We start from the raw sequence: 23,907 nt of genomic DNA, 5'->3' as shown, positions 1-23,907 counted from the left end.
TGTATAGTTAAATTACAAGATATTTAGGAGAAAAAAAAAAAACACAAACCATAGTCTTAATATGACTGGTTGTGGTTTGCACTTATTGTTTACACTATATAAGACCTAGAATTTTTTTTATTATTTTTTTATTCTTATTTCTATTTCTTATAAAATCAATGTGTGAGACAAACCAGTCTGTTAAGTTTGCATTACATGATTTTGTCAAATAAAACTCTAGTTTTCAAGTCATCTTTTATTTTTGACGTTTTCTTTAAAACTTTATTTTTAAATCTTGTCTCGTTCTCGTGATGTAAGTGTCTTGTCACACCCCTTACAATTATTTATAATGTGTTATGTAAGCCATATTATGCATTATAATGCATCTGTAATGCATTACGAATGCAGAATTCATAGAACATGTTACATACATTATCAGAGGCAATTACAGTGCCAGGTGATTTTACTAGACTGCTTAAATGTCTTAATTTGAGATTAAAATATGACCATAGTTTAGATATTTGGCTATATGTTGATCAAAGGTTTTTATTTCTCTAAAACAGTCTAGTCTGAGGATTCCAATCTTGAAATGTGAACTTTTGTTTAGCTCGGTCAGTTTTATGAAGCTACCAGTGATATTAAAGCCATAATTCAAACATACACAGTTGAAGAAGTTATCTACAGTGCTAACTTTCTTTCTGAGCTGGATTACTCACTGATAGTTGGTGGCAGGCCGTGATAGGCATTGCTTTGCGGTTGTTTGTTGGAAAAATGTATATTGTATAAGTATATTACTCTGGATACTCTCAGTTCTAAAGCTAGAATCCTGGATTAGCTGTGATGCTAACAGCTGGCCTAGACAGGCTTGTAGAGTGCTAGCTGTGGGCTGGTTCTTAGCAATGTTGAAATAGTTTTCTTTTGTGAGATACATAAAATAATAATAATAAATTATGGTTCAATGATAATTGTAGTAGTATATTTCTTAGCAGAATGTTGCAGCAACCTCAGAAACTGAAAATAACATTCCTTTAAATGCAGCAACAGGTCCTCCAGAAACTCTTATTGCACTTCCTTCAAATCTTTTCTTCAAACCTTTGATAGATGTTGTGAATCAGGCTGAATTGGTGCCCACAGCTCTTTCTACCACTCAGCTACTGCAAGACAATGGCCTGGAAGTCCTGAGCCTGGGACATGCCATTTTCAATCATCTCTGAAGGAAATTTGATGTGACATCTTCAAAAACTATTCTAATAAAGCAAGCCTCTGCACAGCCGTCAGCGCGACAGTTCTCAGAGCACCGGCTCCTCCGTTGCAACACAATGGAAGATGTAATGTAGGGTCATCATTAGTGCAATGTCATTGTTGGACCATGAACACACACCCTGTGCACAAGAAACGGGGTGTTGAATGTGTTCTTGTGCTTATCAGGGACTCACAGAGGCAGAGGTGAACCTCCTATCACGATTCTGCAGAACGAATCCAGAAACTATTGTGAGAAATTCTTATTAAGCAAGTGATAAAATGTCGGTAACCCTTTATTTGAAGGGTACCTACATAGGGGCTTCATAAGACATGCTTAGCACCTAATAGTAATGTATTTATGAATACTTGCAACATGACACATGCTTGTTATGTCAATACAATCTCACTTATTTTATAAAACGTCAATGGTATGAACAGACTTCATTATACATAACACGTTTAGTGAATTCTAAAAAAAAAAAGGTGTTATGAATGGAAAAGGAGTTATAACTAGTTTATAAGCTTTAAAATGAATATACTGTTTATAAACAGACACTTGGGTCTTATAAACTCTGCTTACTGTAGGAATAATGCTTCACAACAGTATTATAAATAAACAAGGGTCCATCACTTTAGGACTGGAATAACATAAGTATTGCCTTATAAACACATGTAGTGTTTTATAAAGTAATGTGTTATAAAGCACCTATGCCGGTAGCCTGCATATACCTATAGTTAGGAATGGTATGGCATGAGCTATAACATGTATAAATAAGAGTTTGGCTTCATTAACGTTTAAATCATTAATGAAAGTTTATGCTCTCACTTTTTTGGACAATACATTTGCCTGTGACCTGTATATGCTGTGCTTGGTATAATTTAACCTACAGTAAGTAGCACCCAAGTTAGTATTGTTGTTTTAGCTTATTTTGGGTTCAAAGACATTTATGTATAAGGTATTTGTGTTCGGACTCGTATAGAGGCTTTATGACTAGTGCATACTTAGCATAGCCAATAAAATAGCTAAAAATAAATGACATTGTATTGACATAACCTGCATTAGTGTTAAATATTATATTTTAAAACTTTTTAAATAGGTTTTTAGAGCAGACAAAACAATTATGTAAGACATGGACAAATCTTCATAGTGCATATCATCTTGAGTGAACTCTGCCTTATGAAAGTGTTATAAATTAAAAATGTGTTACCACTTCTGATTGAGAGGTTTAAATCAAAATCTTATATGCATTCTTCATAAACAGGCGCTGGACTTGTAAACTCTCCATCCTGTGGGATTCATGCAACCAAACTATATTATTAACAAAGAAAGGTTCATTACTTTAGTACCTCATAAATATTAAAGTATCACTTTAATAAATGTATTGTTAAGCACGTATTAATCTGTAATAAAGTCCCTATTTAGATAGCCTTCTAATAGATTGTAGCATAATTTAAACTCCAGTATGTAGTAGTAAACACCCAAAATAGTCTCCTAGCTTTAGTTTATTTCTAGTTCAAGGGTATCATGAAGGCTATTGGTGTGTTAGGTATTTATATCTGTATTTGGATCTACTTTGGGGCTTCATAAAACATGCACAGGTGTGAATAAATAATATATTTATTAAGCATTACTTATATTTCACAATTATTGTAAAGTAGCTTTACAAATCTTTACAAATAAGGTTTGTGTCCAAGCTAATATTTCTGAAACAAAATAATGAATGAATAATATTTAGTAGATTTTTATTCATAATTTACTGCACTACATTGAGTTAAGCAGAGCTTAATTACACTTATTTTACTAAAATGTGTAGTTGGCCAGTGATTTATACGCCAATGATATCTACAATATTCTAAAAAATATTGTTTATCACAGTAACATATGATGAACCTTGTCATATTTATATTTCTAATTTCAGAAGTTCTGCTTTTTTACATATTCAATTAGACTTGCTAAACAAGAAAATAATAATAAATAAATCTTGCAAATATTCACAAAACATGTCTTCATTGTTGCTGTTGGATAACAGGATCTACTTTAAATGTAAGGTCAGTGTGACAAGATTTTATTAAGACGTTATTTCGGACCATTTATTTGGAAATTCAGATATATTGTTTTTTTTTATTTATGTATTTATCCAGGCAAATCATTCAGAATAGTTTCCAGTATCACTTTATTTGGTCTATTATAGATGACCTCATATATTCTCACCTAACATTCAACTGTATTTCTTTTAAATGCACCTAAAATTAATATAAACGATTCTCTATAGAACCATAATCCTACACATAACCCTAACCCTAATCTCACCCTAAAATGTAACCCCTAAACCTTAACCTAAATCTTAAATATAATCCTAAACCTTAAATCTAACCCTAATCCTAACCCTAAAATGTTAAAATTAGAGTTTGGGGTAGAGTTTGATGTTGGATCATTCAATAGAGACTAATTTAGTTACTTACTTACTTATTTATCTTTTAGTTCAGTTGCATTTAAAAGACATTTAGTTGAATGTTTATTGATCATTTCTTTATTTACAATGGCTGCCTGACATTAAGGACCTGCACAAAAAATCTAAATTTTTGTGAAACTTTTTGATTTATATCACGTTTATCGATCAAAAAGCCTTAAAAATAGACTTAAAACAATTAATTTGTAGTCTGCATTAATGGTTTAATTTTAGTGTAACTTTTTTACTGTACATTTTAATGTGACCTGGATGTTGTGTTCTTTGCATCATTTAAATAGTAGTGTGTATTTATGATATTTATGTACAAGGTTTTGTGTTTTTGTTCAGCACTATGGTCGTATGGGTGTTTTGTGTGGGGTCTGAGTTCACTCTTGTGAAGCAGATTATTAAGAATGGAGTATCAGAAGATGTAGTTCTGAGCCAGTTCCTCAAGGTGGTGCTTGTATTCCAGCTGCTCTGAGGGAACGGGAGGCAGCGTGAGCAGCGTGAGGCAGCGTGGGAGGGCTGATAAAAGTAGTGAATTAACTGGGAGATGAGATTCATACTCTGCTCAGATGGTGAATGAGAACTCCTCGACTCTGTGAGTGGAGGTTCCCACAGCTGGAGCTGAGCTGGAGCTACCTGAGCTTTAGAACAAAGAACAGCAACATATACATCCAGTTTATATAAATACATAAGTGCTTATTGTTCTTCCCGAATTCCTCAGATGCTTAGGCGCAGTTTACAAGTATGATGGTAATTATGGTGCTGTGTATATCCGAGCGGAGGCGTTTATGATGACTCATAAGACACAACAAGACACTACTTGACCTACAGCCGAGCAGGCTACCAGATTTCATGCTGGAGTGTTGAGTGGATGATGGTAGTGGTGATGTGGGCATTCGAGGAGGTCAAGAGTCACCAAGAGCTTTCCTTATTTTTTATTTATTTATTTATTTATTTATTGGGTTGTGTTGCATTTTGAGATCAAGCACTGAAGATTGAGATCAAGCACTGAACACTGCATCTGTCACAGTAAAGTAAACAAGATGAATGAGGCTAAAGCCATATTTCTGCAATTTAAAATTACACATGCACCAAAATTATTATTTTTTTGTTCAATTAAAGCTCAAATACTTTACAGGTTTTCATTAAATCTATTTTATGCTTCATACAGTGTGTGCATATATATATATATATATATATATATATATATATATATATATATATATATATATATATATATATATATATATATATATATATATATATATATATATATATATATATAGTATTAATGAATAAAATCACAACTATTCATGGAAAAGAAAAGCACAACAACACAAAGCTACAATTAGAACATTTCTTATATTTATCATTCTTATATTTACATCCAAGCAGACAAAGCAACAAGCAACTCAGCAGCTCTACTCTAATTATGAATTTATTTCAGCAGTGCTATTCTAGTCACAGATTTGTCACATAAATGTACTTTAGAAGTTCAAGTCTAATCATTGATTTACTTAATCAGTGCACTTTAAATCTGATTAATAACACTTTATATTAATGTCATCTCTATTAGACTCTATATAATGCATTCATTAATCATTATAAACAAGGTTATCCATATTTATTAACAGGTATAACAATTTATAATAGCCATGATTATTATGCGTTATGAGTAGTGATCGTAATTATCAGCATTATCAGCTGTGTTTGTAAGATGTTATATGTCAATACCCAAAACAAAGCTGCCTTAAAAAAAAGCTATAATTACTTTAAACCATCAAACAAGTATTACACTTATGTTAAACATTATAAGAACTTTATTATAATGTTTATTACGTCTAAGTTTGCAATAATATACTGCAATGTGATGTACACTCCAAATAAACTGACAGATGTCCATCATGGGAATATACTAATAATGACATATATGAAGTCATTATTCATATGTATGTTATAAATATGTATTACCATGTTTATAATGTCTTATGAATGCATTATAATGTGTATGAGTATGTTTATAGTGTCTAATTAAAATGCCATTTTTAGAAAGTGTTACCAACACTACATTTACCTCAGCTGTGCGACTCTAATCATGAATTTGCTTCAGCAGTGCTATTCTAGTCACACATTTTACCACCTAGCTTCCAAAGCAGTGTGATTCTATTCATATTACAAAAATAGTACTGCTCTTCTTGTAATATATTTACTTCAGCAGTGCAGAGTAAGTCATAATTTACCACAGGAATAGCTATATTTGCAGTCAGTATTTTGGTGAACAGACTAATGTTTAAGCTAAGTATAGCTCAGCTGCAGCTTAGCTGTACACCTTGCATATTTCAGTGTGAAAACAAGTTTTTGAGGGTATTAAACAGATGTAAAGCTCAGTAAACGATGCTGAACAATTTATTCAGTTTATTATGGCTTGCCTTGACCCACCATCCTTCAAGATCCATGAAAGACAGGCATCCAGACCCTTCTCTGTTCTGGTACCAAAGGTGGTGGAACACTGAGTGAAGACCCATCATTTTAATTAGTACCTAAATGAACACTTGTCTTCTAGATATCCACACTGACCTTTTAGTATGTGTTTAACAGTATCTAAGCTTGTGGTTCCTTTTCGGCTCTAGCCTGTATGAGCTAGCTAAGGATATATAGATATATTCTGAGTAGACAGGGAAGCAGTTTTTGTAAATTGTTCTCAGTAAATAATGCGTTAACCTTTGATTAATTGTATTTATTGTAAGTAAACCTGTTGTTGCTGCATTAGATAGCTGGAGCATTTAAATAAATTACTTAGGGCGTTTTCACAACAGCACTATTTGGTCCGGTTAAAACTAACTCTGGTCCGTTTGTAACTTTAGTGCGGTTCGATTGAGCAGGTGTGAAAACAGTAATCGCACTCGGGTGCGGATCAAAAGAACCGAACCGAGACCAGCTAGAGGAGGTGGAGTGGTTTGCTTGTGGTGAGAACGTGATCCGGTCTCGATCGGATCCAGCTATTAAATATAAGCCATTTATTTGAGCTAAACTGCTGATAAAGCAAGCACAGTTTAAACTGATATATTAGCCAAATAACGCTAATCACCACAGCTGTGAACAAACGCTGTGTCCATGCACGCGTCGTCTGCGCTGCATTCACTGCTCACAGCCGCGTGACTCTGTTTATTATGTATAAATCTGCGCTGCACGTAGAAACACTGTGTTTGAAAGTGCAGCGTTTCAGCGTTCAGTGTTAAAGCACAGATATTTGCGCTGGAACACAAAATCTTCTCGCTGTATTTACTTTTTTCGCATATTTATATTTAACGTACTCCCGTGTCAGACAGCTCTGACCAATCAGAGGACACAGGCTGCTCGCGTGGTTTATTGATGCACATTTTGGTGCGTTTACATTTATGCCTATGTGAAACCAGATCGAACAGAGTGAGAAAACGCTCCAAGTAAACGAACTCATTAACTGATTCGGGCCAGAGAAACAAACTACAGGTGGGAAAACGCCCTTAGTCATTTCACTTCTTTGGTTGATACTTGGCTGAATATTTTTGGTTGCCAGATATTCTTGGTTCCCAACTTTCTCCGGTTGCCAAATATTTGCTGCATCCCTAGTTTCAATGGGCAATGGAAACATCATTCAGTTTGAACTCGGTGAGCTTGAAGCGGGCCGTGGAATTTAGTTTTCATGAAGTTCAAGCTTTAGCCAAAGCCAGCTTTTTGCTCTTCATATAAATAGACTTTTCCCCCCGACTCTACCTTAAGCAGGTCCAAATCCGATGGAATTCCAGGCATTGATCTTTCATCAGGCAAGAATATCTGGCTGGGAACTCAGCAAATTGCTTTGCAACCTGGCCTGCCTTACTTGCTTTACTGTCTTATAGTTTCTTTTGTAGTACGTATGTAGGAGCACAGCCTAGCAGCCGGCCGTCGTCCGGGTCCAGGGACGTCCTCTGATGTTGTTCTCTCATCAGCGCTGTTTACTGTGTGGGTACCGGAGCATTGTGGCTGTGGTGTGGACGTGGGTGTTTGTATGGTTTGTGTATGGCTGCACATCTTTGGTTTTGCTGTATTTTTGTGCGCATGTCTCTCTCTCTCTCTCTCTCTCTCTCTCTCTCTCTCTCTCTGTGTGTATAAGTGTGTGTGTGTGTGTTGGGGGCAGCATGCATTCCTTGCTTGATGCATGTCTGTCTCCATACACCCCTCCCTCGTGCAGCCTGCTTCCTCCGCCTGCTTGTTGCTCCGGGTTCTCATGGGACGGTAATCTACAACAAAGACTTCCCAGCCCACACACTAGGCAGGGGTAATGCTCCCACGTAAGCTCTCTCCCCCGAGCCATGTGCTCTTGGCCTAGCATACAGCATGCAGCCTAGCTCACGTTCCAGTGTGCCGTGCCGCTCTGGCACAGTCGGACAAAGTCGGAAGGAAAAAGGGCAGGAAAAAGCTTTATGTTCAGGAGTCTGTGCTGCTAAAGCTAAAGTTCCTGAGTGGTTCTTGGCTGAAGATCAGTTTACAAGAGGACGTACAGTATTATGAATAGAGAGATCAGTATTCAGGTGAAGACTGTGTATGTATTCTGTATATATAGAACCATAATTGTTTCGCATTATATTTAAAAAAATTACATTCTTGAAACTACTAGGAAGGTTCTTCACAGGTACTGTTAAAAGTGTTTCATTGGCAAAACTATTTTTTTTATAGCGGCAGTTCTTTAAATTGAAAGCAAAAAATATTGTAATAAATGGTATCAGTGTGTTATATTAATATATTTATTTTTAAAGCAGATTGGTCTAGTAGGTTTAGTGGGAGTGCATCAAAAACATTCCCGGAAAACCCTTGCTGTGTGTCGGTATTTACATTGCAAATGTTCTTTTTTCAACAATATATATCACAATATTAAACGATTCAGGGCCCATGATGTCACCAGCCCCGCCCCCACCTGCATGCTGTCTCGCATCCGGACCGATCAAAAGCTAAGTTAGCACCAAGCTCAACTCAAAAACAGCAAACAGCAAACCAACAGTAATCGGCCCTTTAATCAGGCATTTAAATGACTTTTTTAAAAGGTAAATAAGAGCGTTTTTCTGGGATTAAAAACTTGAATCCAGCTATAACTGGGAATATCTGCGCTGCAAAACTGTGCTGGACTGCGGTGCACAGCTTTCAACACGTTCGTTTACAAGCATGTGCTTAACCATGTGGATGGAGGCCATGCAGTTACCACCCCCCTCATGCTTCTCAGGCAGCAGCAGCCGGTCACTCACACAGACACAGAGACAGCGCTGTGTATCTACTTCTTGTGTCAAGAATCAAAACATTGCAACATGATCTTTTAAAATTAATTACTTTATCCCATCGTAAAGACAAGCTGGCTACCTTGCCACATCACTCCCACTAAGAAGAAATTGCCTACTGGAAGCCCTGCAATAAAGCCCTCTCCGCAAGGTTGAATTGTCTTATTGAAGATAAGTCTTTAGTCCAAGTTTCTCGTTAATGGCACCACTGAGACAAAAGCAAAAGGTGGCAGGCAATCCAGTGGAGTGACCATCTTACTACTTTGTGACAATTGATGCGCCCCTTCTCAAAGTCTAAAAAGTCTGTAAAGTGGGTTATAATATATATAATGTATTTGATTGTGTCGTAGAGGTTCATCTAGCAGTCACCAGTATCTCACCAGGAGGTGCACTACCCAAAAGTAGCCTCTGAAGTAGCCACAATTTAGAAGTACTCATGTTTTGTAGAATTATGCTTTCTCACCAAAGGTCTAGTCTTTTTTTAAGACTATCTGTTTAAGGAAGACTACATTAAGGACTTCAAATGTAGTCCTTGTATTGTATTGCTGAAATACATCTTTTTGACACATTTTCTCTTTTCTTTTCAAGAGTATGGAGCAGTTTTAGTGTCTTTTGAGATCATTCAAAAGGGCTCTTCCCTAAAATTCCAAACCTCTTATAATTTACATCATAGGATGATTCAGACTTACACAATTTCTAGTGAATTTCAGACTAGTTAGGCAGTCTGCATTTTTTCCATGGTGTTAGTCTTGGTTTCTGTAACACAAGTGTGAATGCTCACTTTTAGACTGGACAGATTAAACTTGCAACCCCTGCTACCTCTATATATTTCCTTCTCCCTCCTCTATGTCCTCCTGGCTTCTGGACGTTTACACACTGGTTTGGGGAGATATAGTATTCCACCACTTTCCACTGCATTGCACAGCAGCAATGCCTTAACACCGTCAGTTTTCACTCAGTGGAACCATTAGAATCAAATCTGTCCGTTTTCAAGTGTGCGCCTGCACAAAGCGCCTCCCGAGCTCCACAGCGTATGTCTCTGTAATCCTTCCCAACCAAGATCATACTGGTTTTCTCCAGCCTCCGCCCACATCAGGCCTATAGATTCAATCCTCCTATGACAGCTGTGCCGGTCATTCGTCGTCCGTTCCCAGCGTTTTCTTTAGGAAGGTGGAATCATTACATAAGAGGACTCGATGAATCTGAGGAGGAGGGATCTCTATTTGATATCTGAACCCATTCACTGCTGTCAGAAGGCTGGATGCATGCATTTAGCTTACGCTTCACTGCCTCACTTAATTTCAGTGAGAAAAAAAAGTGTTTTTCTTTTCTATTTTTTTTTTTTTGAAAGGGGGAAATACCTCTTCCCCTGGAAATATGGGAAATTCAATTTACAGATGGTTCTGATAAGGCCGCTGCCTGCAAAGTGTTTGCCATCTGATGCTAAATGTACTGCATTTTTAAATGCTTCTAAGATTACTTAAAAAAAATATATTAAAAAATCACTACCTATAGGTGGGCAATATAATATTTTTTTATATTATCATGATGCACTACACAATATACTGAGCATATTGTATCTATTATCAGTGCTTAAAAGACATTTCCACACTGACAATCAGTTTCTCTGATTTTGCTATTTATAGGTATATGCTTGATTAAACTGAATATTGTTGTTTTATTCTATAAACTACAGACAACATTTTTCACAAATTCCAAATAAACATTTTGTCATTTAGAGCATTTATTTGCACAAAATGAGAAATGACTGGAGAATAACCCTGGTTTTAAATCACAGTTTTCATGCATCTTGGCATGTTCTCCTCCACCAGTCTTACACACTGCTTTTGGATAACTTTATGACTTTATAACCAATCCTGGTGCAAAAATTCAAGCAGTTCAGCTTGGTTTGATGGCTTGTGATCAGCCATCTTCCTCTTGATTATATTCCAGAGCTTTTCAATTTGGCAAAATCAAAGAAATTCATCATTTTTCAGTGATCTCTTTTTTCCAGAGCTGTATATAAATCTAATAATGTTTCATCTAATATTTGTACGAACACACTTTTATGTAAATTGTAAGTATTTGCACTACCTTGAATTTAAATGAACATTTGTCTGTTGAAGCTGCACGCACTGCAGCATTCTTCAGCTAGTTAAATTAGTTTAAACATTTCTTCAACACTTTTAGCTCTTTCAGTTCCTGATTCCTGATCCTCTTTTGAGCATTGCACAATAGTTTCAATGAAGAACAATTGAGACATGAGAAAAGTTGCCTGGAGCTTTTTTGTGAATGGCTGTGAAGGGTGAGCCTCAGTGGGGATTGGTGAAGGAGAGGAAGTGCCTCGACGTGACTGGCTGTCTGTCTGCAGCCTCTTCTCTCTGATTGGCTGGGAGAGAGAAGGCCCTGCCTGGAACAGGATGAGGGGTAGCGGTTGTTGCTGTGCATGCATGCATGTGGGGGATTGTCTGTTCTGAAGAGAGAGAGTCTGCTTTACTAAATCTGTAACTGGGCCAGCCATTGGCTGAATAAACCACAGAGCAGAAACATTCTCATGTCAGTAAACCAAAGGGACGCTTTGGTTATTTTTCACTTCCACAACTGCGAGTTTCTGACAGTGAGAGAGGAAAAAAAGGAAGTAAGTTCAGCCGTACTTCCGTCCTCTGTCCGGTGTGTTTTATGAATCAGGCTTTCTTTGAGCCAAACTTGCATCTCAAGCAGAACCTATATATCTTTAACACTGCACTAATATACGCTGCCAGCTTTCAGCATGATATTAGCCTGGCAAGAGTTCGCTCATGCAGTTTTTCTTAAAGGTACAATAAGTAATTGTACCTTTAAGGAAACCTATAAACGCAGTGATAACCAACATTAATATTATATTTCATATAAATCACTACATTTAGAATTATTTACAGTGTCATGCTGTAAAAATACTTTCTTTCAAATCCCCCTTGTGAAAGAATGCTACACATTGTACCTTTTTAAATATTTATATTGACAGACTTCCTAAATGTAACATAATGCAAAAAATCCAGTTACTCACTATCATGCCTTTTCTGTCTGCAGTGTACTTGTTTAAATTTCATACAAACACTGTGTAACAGTACACCTTTACTCAAATTTACCCTGAATGAACACATTATTACACACATTGTGGAATGTTAGCCATTGTTTTTACTTTTCTTAACTTTCTGTGCATTGTATAGAGTTTATGTTAATGTAAGGGATGGATTTTTTGCTGTGGTCCGCTGTGCTGCCTGGTTAAGTTCATATACAGTGCCCTCCATAATTATTGGCACCCCTGGTTAAGATGTGTTCTTTAGCTTCTCATAAATTGAGTTTTGTTCAAAATAATATAGGACCACGATGGGAAAAAAGAGTAAAATACAACCTGAATTTATTCAGTAGGAAAAAAATCCCACATTAAGAAATAATTATTTAACATCAAATCATGTGTGCCACAATTATTAGCACCCCTGATGTTAATACTTTGTACCACCCCCTTTTGCCAACAAAACAGCACCTAATCTTCTCCTGTAATGTTTCACAAGATGGGAGAATACAGAAAGAGGGATCTTTGACCATTCCTCTTTGCACATTCTCTCTAAATCATCCAACGACCTGGGTCCTCTCCTCTGCACTCTCCTCTTCAGCTCACCCCACATGTTTTCAATGGGGTTGAGGTCTGGGGACTGAGATGGCCATGGGAGGAGCTTGATTCTGTGTGCGGTGAACCATTTCTGTGTAGATTTGGCCACATGTTTAGGGTCATTATCTTGCTGAAAGACCCAGTGACGACGCATCTTCAGCTTTCGGGCAGAAGCCACCAGATTTTGTTTTAAAATGTCCTGGTATTTTAGAGCATTCATGATGCCATGCACCCTAACAAGGTTCCCAGGGCCTTTAGAAGAGAAACAGGCCCACAGCATCACTGATCCCCCGCCGTATTTCACAGTGGGCATGAGGTGCTTTTCTGCATACTCAGCTCTTGTGTTACGCCAGACCCTCTTAGAGCATTTGTTGCCAAAAAGCTCTATCTTTGTTTCATCTGACCAAAGCACACGGTCCCAGTTGAAGTCATAGTACCGCTTAGCAAACTCCAAACGTTTGCGTTTATGATTGTGAGTGAGAAATGGTTTCTTCCGTGCATGCCTCCCAAACAGCTTGTTGGCATGTAGATAGCGCCTGATGGTTGTTTTGGAGACTTTGTGACCCCAAGAAGCTACCATTTGTTGCAATTCTGTAACAGTGAGCTTTGGAGAACTTTTTATTTCTCTTATCATCCTCCTCACTGTGCGTGGTGGCAAAATAAACTTGCGTCCTCGTCCAGGCTTGTTTACCACTGTTCCAGTTGTTTTAAACTTCTTAATAATTCCTCTGACAGTAGATATGGACAGGTGTAGGCGAGTAGCGATTTTCTTGTAGCCATTGCCTGACTTGTGAAGGTCAACACACATCTGCCTCACTTGAATGGTATGTTCCTTTGTCTTTCCCATGTTGAAGATAAATGGCCTCTGTGTCACGTCATATTTATACCCCAGGGAAACAGGAAGTTGTGAATTACTAATTAAATGTTCCTACATACTCTGATCAACTTCGTAAACTACTGTAGAAGTGACAGAAATACTTTTATTAAATTTATTTCCTAAGAATTGTTAGGGGTGCCAATAATTGTGGAACAGGTGATTTTATGAAGAATAATTATTTCTTAGTCAGGGATTTTATTTCCCCCTTAAAATTTACTTGAGTTAAAGGTTGGACTTTTTTTTCCCATCGTGGTCCTATATTATTTTGAACAAAACTCAATTTATGAGAAGCTAAAGAACACATCTTAACCAGGGGTGCCAATAATTATGGAGGGCACTGTATCTTTTAAGAGGTTAAATAAATGTTTTTTTTAAGATGTTTGTTGCATTAGTTAAAGCCATTTCAATTATTCATTTAACTATTTCCGTTCCAAAATATGAAAATATTTAAACTTGTCCATTAATTTTCTGAATAAGTTTGAAAAAGAAACCTTCAGCACAACCTTCATATTGTTTTCTTTTTAAGGGACTTTTTTCTGCATGTTCAGCCATTAAGAATATTATTTTCATTTATTATTTCAATATTTCTCAGTTTCTTTCCATTATTTACTAATGTACAGCTTAAGCTGTCCCCCTGTCGTGGTAAAATATCACAGTAATTAATAACAATTTTATAACTTTATATAAATATATCCTTTAAACACTTTTCAGTGTTTGCAGCTCTGGGTCAACTTTGTATTTATCAAATTCCAATTTTTACTAAAATTGTGCACCCTGTTGTACAGCTTGACATGAGATCAAGGTGGACGAATGCATGTAAGTGAAAGAAAAAGTGATTAAATTGGAAAATATTATTATTATTATTATTTTTTGATAGTCTAAAATCAAAAGAATTAACAATCATAGTTTTTAAGCCACTTTTTTTTTTATGTTTCGCTCCAAAAGGTCCTGTATTCTGTTAATGAACCTGTAGCAGCTCTCTTTTTAGCCCTACAGAGCATGACCTTAAAGCTCCCAGCAGACTGCGTTTGTACTGTCTCAGCAAAGATTAGGGAGACAGTTTTGGGTGTTGCTGACAAATGCGATAAGACCTACCCAACAGGTCTACCTTGAAAGAGTTTGTTGTAACTCTGATGCTGTTTCCCATGTTAGTGTGTTGTATATATATATATACACACACAAGGCTTCCGGAACAATTATTATTATTATTATTATTATTATTATAAGGGATATCCCCCCCAGTGTTGGCTTTTAACACAGTTGCCCTCAAACTGGGGTGACCAAGTTCATGTCAATGTAAAAAAAAAAAAAATAAAATAAATAATAATAAAAATAATAAGAAGAAAGAATTAATAAAATGGAAAAATCAGGTTAAGGCAAGCTGATTTGAGTCTAATGTTTAATTACGTTTCAGTCAGTTGGCTGTGGTGGGAAGCAGTTTCCCTTACTGGTTCATGTAAATGCAGATACAGGTGACTGTAGGAGAACATTCTGATATCATATCAAAGCACAGTTCTGCCAGTTTACACAATGTAAAAGTCCCGGTCTGATACATTTTTCACATCCCTAAAGGAAGAAATAAGAAATAAACATTTAGTTTAATATTAGGGGTGAGACAAAATAAAAAAATAGACACTCTAAACACCTTAAGACATACCTCCCAACTTGGCTTACTAAAGTTCCTGCTTCATTATTCCACGTGGTGGATCAAATGCTGATTTCATATCAGTGCACAATTCTTCCAGTTTACACAATGTAGAAGTCCTACTCTCACTTTTTTTACATCCCTAAAAGAAACTTAAAACATTTGGTTTAATATAATAACTGTCTTCATCACATCTGGCGAGTTGCTTTTCCAGGTGTTGTTATTTATTTAACTATTTTCATTCCAAAATATCAATCTTTAAACATTGATTCGCTGTCCTTTAAAAAAGAATCTTTCACCACTTTCAACCTTCATATTGTTTTCTTTTTAAGGGACACTTGTTCGGTATGTTCAGCAATTGACTATATTAAGTTGTATCCATTATTAACTAATGCAAAGCTTAAGCTGTCCTCCTGCTGTGGTAAAATATCACAGTAATTAATAACAATTTATATTAAATCTAAACCTATCTCGCAATAAGCAGCAGTCATGTTAAGGACATGGCAGAAAAATGACAATATTATAAGATTATGTCGAATTTTACCTCTCTTCCAGAATCTGACTCTCCTTCACAGGCACACACATCACACAGCAGAATGGTTTCCTTTTATTTGTGTTTAAATATGGGTAAATCTACAGTTACAGTAGATACAGCAATCACAAGTGTACATGCACAACAAGAGGGGCCTGATTTTAGCATAAATCTCAGCCTCAACTTCCTGTAAATGGTCAAAAATTCCAAACCATATATAAGAGTGCTTTCACACCGCAGACAAACTAGACCATGGTTTAGTTGATTTAGTTTAGTTGATTCACACTAAATTCTGTTTCTTTGGTCCGTACTGTGATTCAGCCTCTTTAAAGGGCCACTAAACCCCCTGAATTTTGCCGACACCACCATTAGCTCAAATTTGAAAAAGGGGAAAAATCTGGGTGATGTATGGGTTTAGAGGTGGGGCAGGAGAGAGAGTTGATTGACTGAGCTGCAGCAACAGTAGTGTTGAGACCAATAGCAGTGAGACCCAGATGGTTTGCGTACCAAAGTACACAGACACATCATCAGACAGTTGAACCTGAGAGGGCACTGTAGAGACAGAAAATTCCACAATAAGAGCGTTTTCTAAAGGTTAGGAAATGTTTATACAACATTTGGACTGGTATATTTTATTACTTTAAAGGAACACGTTTCATATATTAATGAAAAAAAAAAAAAGGTTTATGGTTTAGTTGCTCTTTAACGCCTCTTACTTAAAAATTTGAAAGTCCGAATCACACAAGATAGATGTCCCTTTAATCAAGACAGCAATTTAGAGCAAAAAGTATACACTGTTTGATACATGCGAGCATTTGGACTGCAGTGTAATGAACTCTGCTGCTCTGGAGGACACTGAGGTCACCTTTTGACTGAGAGCCTGCTGCCTGCTCCGAGCAACCTGTCAATAAGCTGCAGCTTGTGACTCCAGGCAAGGTAACTCACATGACTGCAGGACTTGTCACCAGAAGCCTGAAAGAAACTCAAGCTCTGCGCACACGTGGATCTCCAGGGCTGGATCTGACGTCATGCATCCTTCAGCACAGGACCGCTTGAACTTCAGGTTGTCCTCATCTTTAAGGGTGGAGATGTCTGGAGAGCAGTTCTGCCTGGGAAGTCCCTGCTTCTCTGGGACGTATGGAGCAGGAAGGCGAGGGGCGCTGCAGGGGATGGCATAATTCAGATCACTGGCTTGTTCAGATCAGCTGTACGTCCAGCATTAGATCAGACTCTGTGAAACACTGTTACGTAGCGTTCGCTGTTACAGAATGTTGACACAACATGTCTGTAGCTAGATCAGTTGTGCATCTTGCATTAAGCTTTGCATCTCTGCTTACCAGCTAAACCTTCTCACATATTGCTACTGAAACAACTGCTAACATGTTTGCTAACATGTTGCTCCATTCATGAACTAAACTCAAGGGTTGAGTTGAGAGACTCTCTGTAAACACCATTGCTGTATTTATTACATTGAGTTTATAGGTCCACTGATGAAAGTATGATTTCCTTTTAGGGGTTGTTCAGTTTAAAGATATGGAGGAACCCCTCCAAGGGTTCAAGAAAGCTTAAGGAGCTTTAAAAAAAAAAAAAAAAAATGAAAGTTTCCTCAAAGCACCTTAAGTGGTTTCTCTGCAGTTTCAAATTGAAGAACTTTCCTCAAGGGAATCCTGCTTTTAACTGGGTGCTTTGACACCTGCATCCCTTGTTTGGTCAGAACCTTTCGACTTCCTTTGGTCTTGGTGCAGGTCATCTGAACCATGGTTCAATTGGTTTTTAGTGTGAAAAGCTTTTTTTTTTTTTAAGCTCATTTGAAATTTCGGATGAATTATAGGAAGTTCTGTTCATAGAGGCAGACCAACTTGAGCCATTAAACAAAAGAAAGAAAAAAAAGCTTGTTTTGTGCCAACACTCAACCCACCTTCATGTGCATGCACATCATGCATAATTATGTATTCAACATGTTACACTGGTATTTCCTGTATCAGCTCTAACCATAGATTAAACCTTATTTATAAACATAAATAAAAGGGAACCAAGAGGGATATATACATTGCACTCATTGAGCTGCATTTTGTTCAAGCACTTAAAGTTGTCTAATTCCGGGAGTCCGAATTTTGCACAACATTTGGAAAGGCAATTCACCAAATTGACAGTATACTGAAAAAAAAAAAAACAATCAATATTAAGTATAGGGAGACACAGCCCACAAACAGATACATAAGGAAAAGTGCTTTAGGTTGATCAGCCTCAAATAATGTGTGGTTCTAAAGGCCCAGTATTGATTACACAGATGTGGTTAATATGATTAATAGGTATAGCACCACCAATATGAAGTCAGGTTTACTGCAGGTGTAATTTGTGCCAGGTATAAACAACCCTGTCCAGCCCCACCTTTCACCAGTGTTGCACTTTTCTCCAGGTACACTTAAATCCTGTGTGGGAGAGTTATTATTATTCATATAATTATTACAGTGCAAAACCAAATCTATCTGGACCCAATGCACATTATATACAATGCAACAAAGCTGTAAACCCCTCCCTGGAGTTTCTGATACAAAACAAAACCATCCATCTCCTGCTGAAATGATGCATTGTTTACTTGAGGAGCTCTGTAATGAGCCTAGCCAAGTACTCATACTTCTCCTGGTGCCAAGTTGACCTATATAATTGAAAAGACCTGTCCTGTTCCCATTCTGCCGGAGCTGCCGAGGCGGTGAAAAACTCCTTTTCGGAATGTAATCTTTGTGAAAGATACTTAGGCTATGACACATTGCTCTTCTACAAGCCGAGGACATGCTCCACCGGGTAGCCAAGGGTGTAGCTGTTTGCAGAAGACTGACATGACTGGCTGTAAATGCAACAAAAGGGAACTGACTGTCTTTTTTTTGTGCACAGTTGCATGCAGTGACATTTGATTATGGTTTGTGACAGGAACTGCACATTGATATAAAGAAGGGAGGGAAAGGCAAGAGAAAGAGATAGAGATATAGATATAGAGAGAGGCTGAAAAAGAAGTAGAGGGAGAAAAAGAGAGAGAGAGAGAGCAAGCAGGCCCTTGTCCAGACGGCAAGCACATGCTCATGTAACAGGAGTCTTGAATTCCACAAGGCTTACTGATCTGTTACTTCCCATTAAGTAGGGGAAAAGAGAGCGGGCGAGCCGGGGTGGGGGTGAGAGAGGCTGGCAAATCTGATCAAATATCAAATGAGGGACTTCTATCGGCCCTTCTCAAAGCCTTGGGAACATCTGATTTGGATCTGATTTCCAGCAGAGGCCCCTCTGATGCAGCGTGTTTCTGTGAAAGACGATGACCTGGGGAAATGAGATGCTTGAGCCGGCCTCCTGGTCTTACCTCCAGGAATGTGACTCGAGTCTGCATCCACAGTGGGCTCCTTTTGTTATTGTTTGTTTAGACCAGGGGTGCCCGACTCTGGCTGCAGAAGGTCAGAGTCCAGCGCAGTTTGATTTCCTAATTCCAGCTCACCTACTAAACCTGGTCAATAACTGATGGCCTGCTTGGGCAGGAAAATTCCTAAAACTTTGCTCAACTCTGCTGGACTTTGGCCTTCCAGGTCTAAATGTGGTCTCCTCTGAAGTAGGCAGATCTAATAATACACTATATTGCCAAAAGTATTCACTCAACCAACTAAATAGTTGAATTTAGATGTTACAATCTCTTCCATGGTCACGTCATACCAAGAGATTTTGGACAATTTCATGCTTGCATTTTTGTGGGAACAGTTTATAAATGGTCCATTCCTGTTATAACATAATTGTGCACCATTGTACAAAACAAGCTCTATAATGACATGGATGAGTGAGTTTGGTGTGGAAGAACTTGACTGGTCTGCACAGAGTCCTGGCCTCAAGCTGATAGAGCACTTTTGAGATAAATTAGAGCGGAGACTGTGAGCCAGGCCTTCTCTTTCAACATCGGTGTCTGATCTCATAAATGCTCGTTTGGAAGAATGGTCTAATATGCCTATAAACACAATCCTAAACCTTATGGAAAGCCTTCCAAACAAAGGTGAAGCCGTTTTATTTAAAAAGACTGGGCTGACATCATATTACACCCTATGGATTAAAAATGGGATGTCATTCAAGTTCATATGAAGACAGATGAGCTAAAGCTTTTGAGGAAAAGTGCACTGGTAAACTGCTTATTCAGTGTTTCTTCCCAAATCAAGGATATTAAAAAGGGATTATCCTGCTTTTGTTTAAAGTAACTATCTGTGCTGTTTGGGAAAGATCTTCTAGCTGTTGGAGCATTTCTGTGAGGATGCCCCATTTCATGTCTTGTACCATGGAAGCTAATGATTTCTGCACTGACCTGTGGAATATGTGTGTGGCGTCTCCTGCATTAATTATATCTGATTACTGCCAGAATTGCTTGTCTGTTTACACATACAGTCTTATACCAGACACAGCTGGTCACAATCAATACCACCCACTGCACCAGCTGTCCACTGTGAGTGGTAATGTCTTCTATTGAGGAATGTTAAATGGCCACATAACTTTAGAAACAGAATGCCCCATCCATCTGTCACACCAGGCTCCTGATGTATCGTTTCATGACCAATTTACATACTGATACCCCATGAATAGTTCCTTGTTTCTTTTGTGGGGGTTTTGAATGTTGTGTGTTTAATGTAAATGATATGTTTTTTTTTTCGGTACCATATTTTTTTAGACTATAAGGCACACTGGTTTATAAGGCGCACTATTAATAAACGTCATACATTTTCTGGTCTATTTTCATACATAAGGCACACCGAATTATAAGATGCATTAAATGACACTAGTAAGAATGCATACTTGAAGTGAACAAGGGTGTCGCCATGTTTTCCTTCTATTCAGCAGATTTTTTCAGCACTAGCCAGCAATTTTAACACTGTACACATGCAGACTACAGTCCAATATACTCACTTCTGAATGACAGTAAGCTAGCGCTTAGCATGGTTAATGGCGAATGCTAATACTGCTCCAGCCTTAGTGCTGGAGAAACTCCTGTATAGCGCATAAGGTGCACTGGATCATAAGGTGCACTGTCAATTTTTGTGAAAATTAAATTATTTTAAGTGTGCCTTATAGTCCAAACAATACAGTATTTTAAAAACACTATATAAAGTTACAATTCTTGTAACACATAACTGAAAGAATTGTTCTATCTGCCCCACTTCACAGTTTTGAAGCATGTTGAGAGTGACCCGATAAGCCTGTCAAGTGGATCTCCTGTCCTGTCCTGTCCTGTTCTGTTCTGTTTTGGAAGGATCTCTTTGCTGATATACATAATAAAAAAGCTTGTTTTGCAGTATTTTTTTGGGATGTTTATTGCGTATTCACATATTAAATTATTTTTAATGACTACAAATAGAGGCCATCTTTGTACTTCTGGTCTCACAGCAGATCTGTTGATATAGATTACATCCACAGTGAAAACAGTCATACAGGAGTAGTGTGTAGTGTCATTTTCTCAGTTAGAGTGAGCAACAATAAGTTTGAAGGGAAGGAATTTTTGCTTAAACAATAAAAAAAAAAAAAAACAATCCAAGTGTTGTTGGGCTCTAAATTAGAGGACCTGCATGTATAGATGAAGGTGCTACACTTAACACATCCAAAATCCATCACACTGTTGTGTAAAGGAGAAACCAACACCACAACATCCTTACTTAAAGAAATGGCTCAGATATAAAGCTCTGGTGATTTTTTTTTTTTTTTTTTTTTTTTAGCTCTTAGGCTAAATTCTTACCTGACAGACTTATTAACTTAGCCTTCCTACACAAATTGGTTAGAACAATATGAACAATTGCGGTGAATGTTTTAAATTTAGTGCCTTCAACCACAGACGCAGCTCCTCTTCTTTGGAAGGTGGTGGAAATCAGCTCCATAGAGCCCAAAACACTCTGATCTTTTTGTCTTGTGTTTAAAAGCTAGTTGTGTTTAAATGCTATAAATTGCTTTAAGTAACATCAAAGAGCCTGTTAGAACGGTGGGTTAGCTAAGCTAGCTGCTGTATGAATAGCGTCTGCAGCTGTAGCTGCTTCAGACTGCATTCACTTTCAATACAATAAGACCATAAACCATTTGAAATGAAATGACCAGAAATTCTAACACAAAAGCAGAAGAAGCAAACTAAACTCTTTTGAGCACTCTTCCTCAACAACTTAGTGTTTATTAGTGTTGTATAGCAGGGGAGTTTTTTTATTATTATTTAGAATTTTTTTGCAGCAACTCTTTAATTTAATTGAGTTCATCTGCTTATTAAAATAAGTTTCTGAACTGCACAAAGTAATATTAACACAATCTGCAGTATGCAGATTTAAAAAAATGTTGATCACAGTTATTGCTTCCACAGAAACATTAGCTAACCCCATTAGATTATATTAAATATTAGAGCCAAAATATGCTAACAATATTTAAGTACTTTTCTAAAGAAGTGTTCACAGCGATTGGATTAACAATAATAATAATAAAAAAACATTTCTCTGTTCTCTGGAATCTGTCCACACTAATGATAGTATATTTTATCAATGGAATAATTTAATCCTAGGTAGAGGTTTGACACAGATACCTGTGTGAAAATGCTCTTAATTTACCACTGTGCTGACAAAGAGCTTCCAAAGGGCTTTGAAACCTCCCAGCGTGACTCAAAGAGCAAATATCAGCCTCATTCACTTCAGTACTGTTCTGTTCCAGGCACGGCCCTCATCTGTGGGATTCATATGTAACTGTGAACAATTTGCATTGGTAAAATACACTCGACTTCAGGTAGGTAGAGTGACAAGTTGAAACACGGTTGTTTTGCTTTAGGGCAGGCCACTCCTGGGGAAGCTTTGAACGAGCCTTGTTTCTAACTTGTTTGGCTTGCTGTTCAAATGCAGATTAAAAAAAAAAAACATGTTGTTCATTTTTGTGCAATTAAACCACGAGGACCAAACAGATCATTTTACATAATTGCTTCCCACGTTAAAAAAAAATAAAAATTGGGGAGCAAGTTCAAGGGCAAACGCAAAGTATTGGACTGGAGCAACACATGTAACAAAATGATTTTATTTTAAACTCTTAAATTTGTTGATGTACACCAGGGGTCTGAAATTAAGTTTGACACAGGGCCAGATATTTTACAAGCCATTACATGGCAGAACACAAAAAATCTGGAATCTAGTAGCTCTCCAGCCCAGAGCGTTGTTGAGCCCAATTGCAGAATAGAAGATCTCAAAGCAGGTAAACCCAAAAAATAAATAAATAAAAAACACACCGCTCCTCACGTGGGATCGAACATATGTCGTGAGGGTGGCGGTCCAATACACTGTCACTGTGCCGGCTAGTAAATTGGGAAGGGCGGAAATAAAAAAAAAAAAAACACCTTTAAAAAGACCCCAGAAATGGACGGAAAAACGAGAACAGGTGGAAACTAAAGTCACGCTGAGCGCGCCAGAGAGACAGGGGAGGAATGTAAACAAAAGCTCACCAGAAAAGCATTTTATTTATTGATTTTTGTCATTATCGTTCATTATAGTTCAAACAACCTCACGGACCAGATGTTTCAGGCTGCCTATTGCCAACCCCCAATGTACACTCTGTTGTGTCCCATAACTTTTGCCATGTCCTGATGAAGTTAAAAAAGAGTGCTGCACTGATCTGCTGGGTCTCTGTGTGTTTTAGGGCTCCTACATTAAGTTTGGTAATGTGATTTCTGAAAAAATGTGCTTGTCCATTTGCATGGACATTTTTAGCCAGATGCCGCTGGTCACAATCATTCCCACTCACTGCACTGTCCAATGTGGGTGGTAATATTAGCCTTCTAAAATGCCTTCCCACATGGAACACCTGTGACATTGTGGATCGAGGAATGTTTAATGTCTGCAAAACTTTGTCAATAGAATGTGCCACTCATCTTGCACTACCTAGTAACACACTTTTACAAGATAACACCTCACAACATATACAGGTGTAGGTATTACCAAGCTTTACCCTTGGGTTTTCTCCTAGATAGTGGAGTCTTAATGTTCTTTAAGGAGCTGCTCTTCAGTTTGATAGTGGTTTGAGTTTATGTAAATTTGGTGGGAGAGAATAAAACTAGTCAAGACTGTTTCATAAGAGTTTTAAGGTTTTTGAATTGGCTCGTTTTCCAGCCCTGTTTTTTTTTTTTTTTTTAAATAAAGGTAAAACTGTAATTGAGCTCATACTTTTATTTAGATTTACACTATATGACCAAATGTTTTTGGACATATGC

The 23,907-nt window shown here is 37.4% G+C and overlaps 1 protein-coding gene across 1 annotated transcript in view; it reads left to right on the top strand.

Annotated features, from left to right (window-relative positions):
* The window catches only part of tpcn2 (two pore segment channel 2), a 139,247-nt gene extending 118,277 nt beyond the window's left edge, over positions 1–20,970 (top strand). The window contains exon 25 of the mRNA XM_049465781.1: positions 20,856–20,970. Coding sequence (XP_049321738.1) covers positions 20,856–20,871 — 16 coding nt within the window. The 3' untranslated portion in view covers positions 20,872–20,970. The remainder of the gene's footprint in view (positions 1–20,855) is intronic.
* Positions 20,971–23,907: the final 2,937 nt, after the last annotated feature.

This window comes from Astyanax mexicanus, chromosome 16 (assembly GCF_023375975.1).
Source record: "Astyanax mexicanus isolate ESR-SI-001 chromosome 16, AstMex3_surface, whole genome shotgun sequence".
Classification (NCBI taxonomy): Eukaryota; Metazoa; Chordata; class Actinopteri; order Characiformes; family Acestrorhamphidae; genus Astyanax; species Astyanax mexicanus.
The sequence above is the reverse complement of the archived record's forward strand: the minus strand, read 5'-3'. Positions and strand labels throughout refer to the sequence as shown.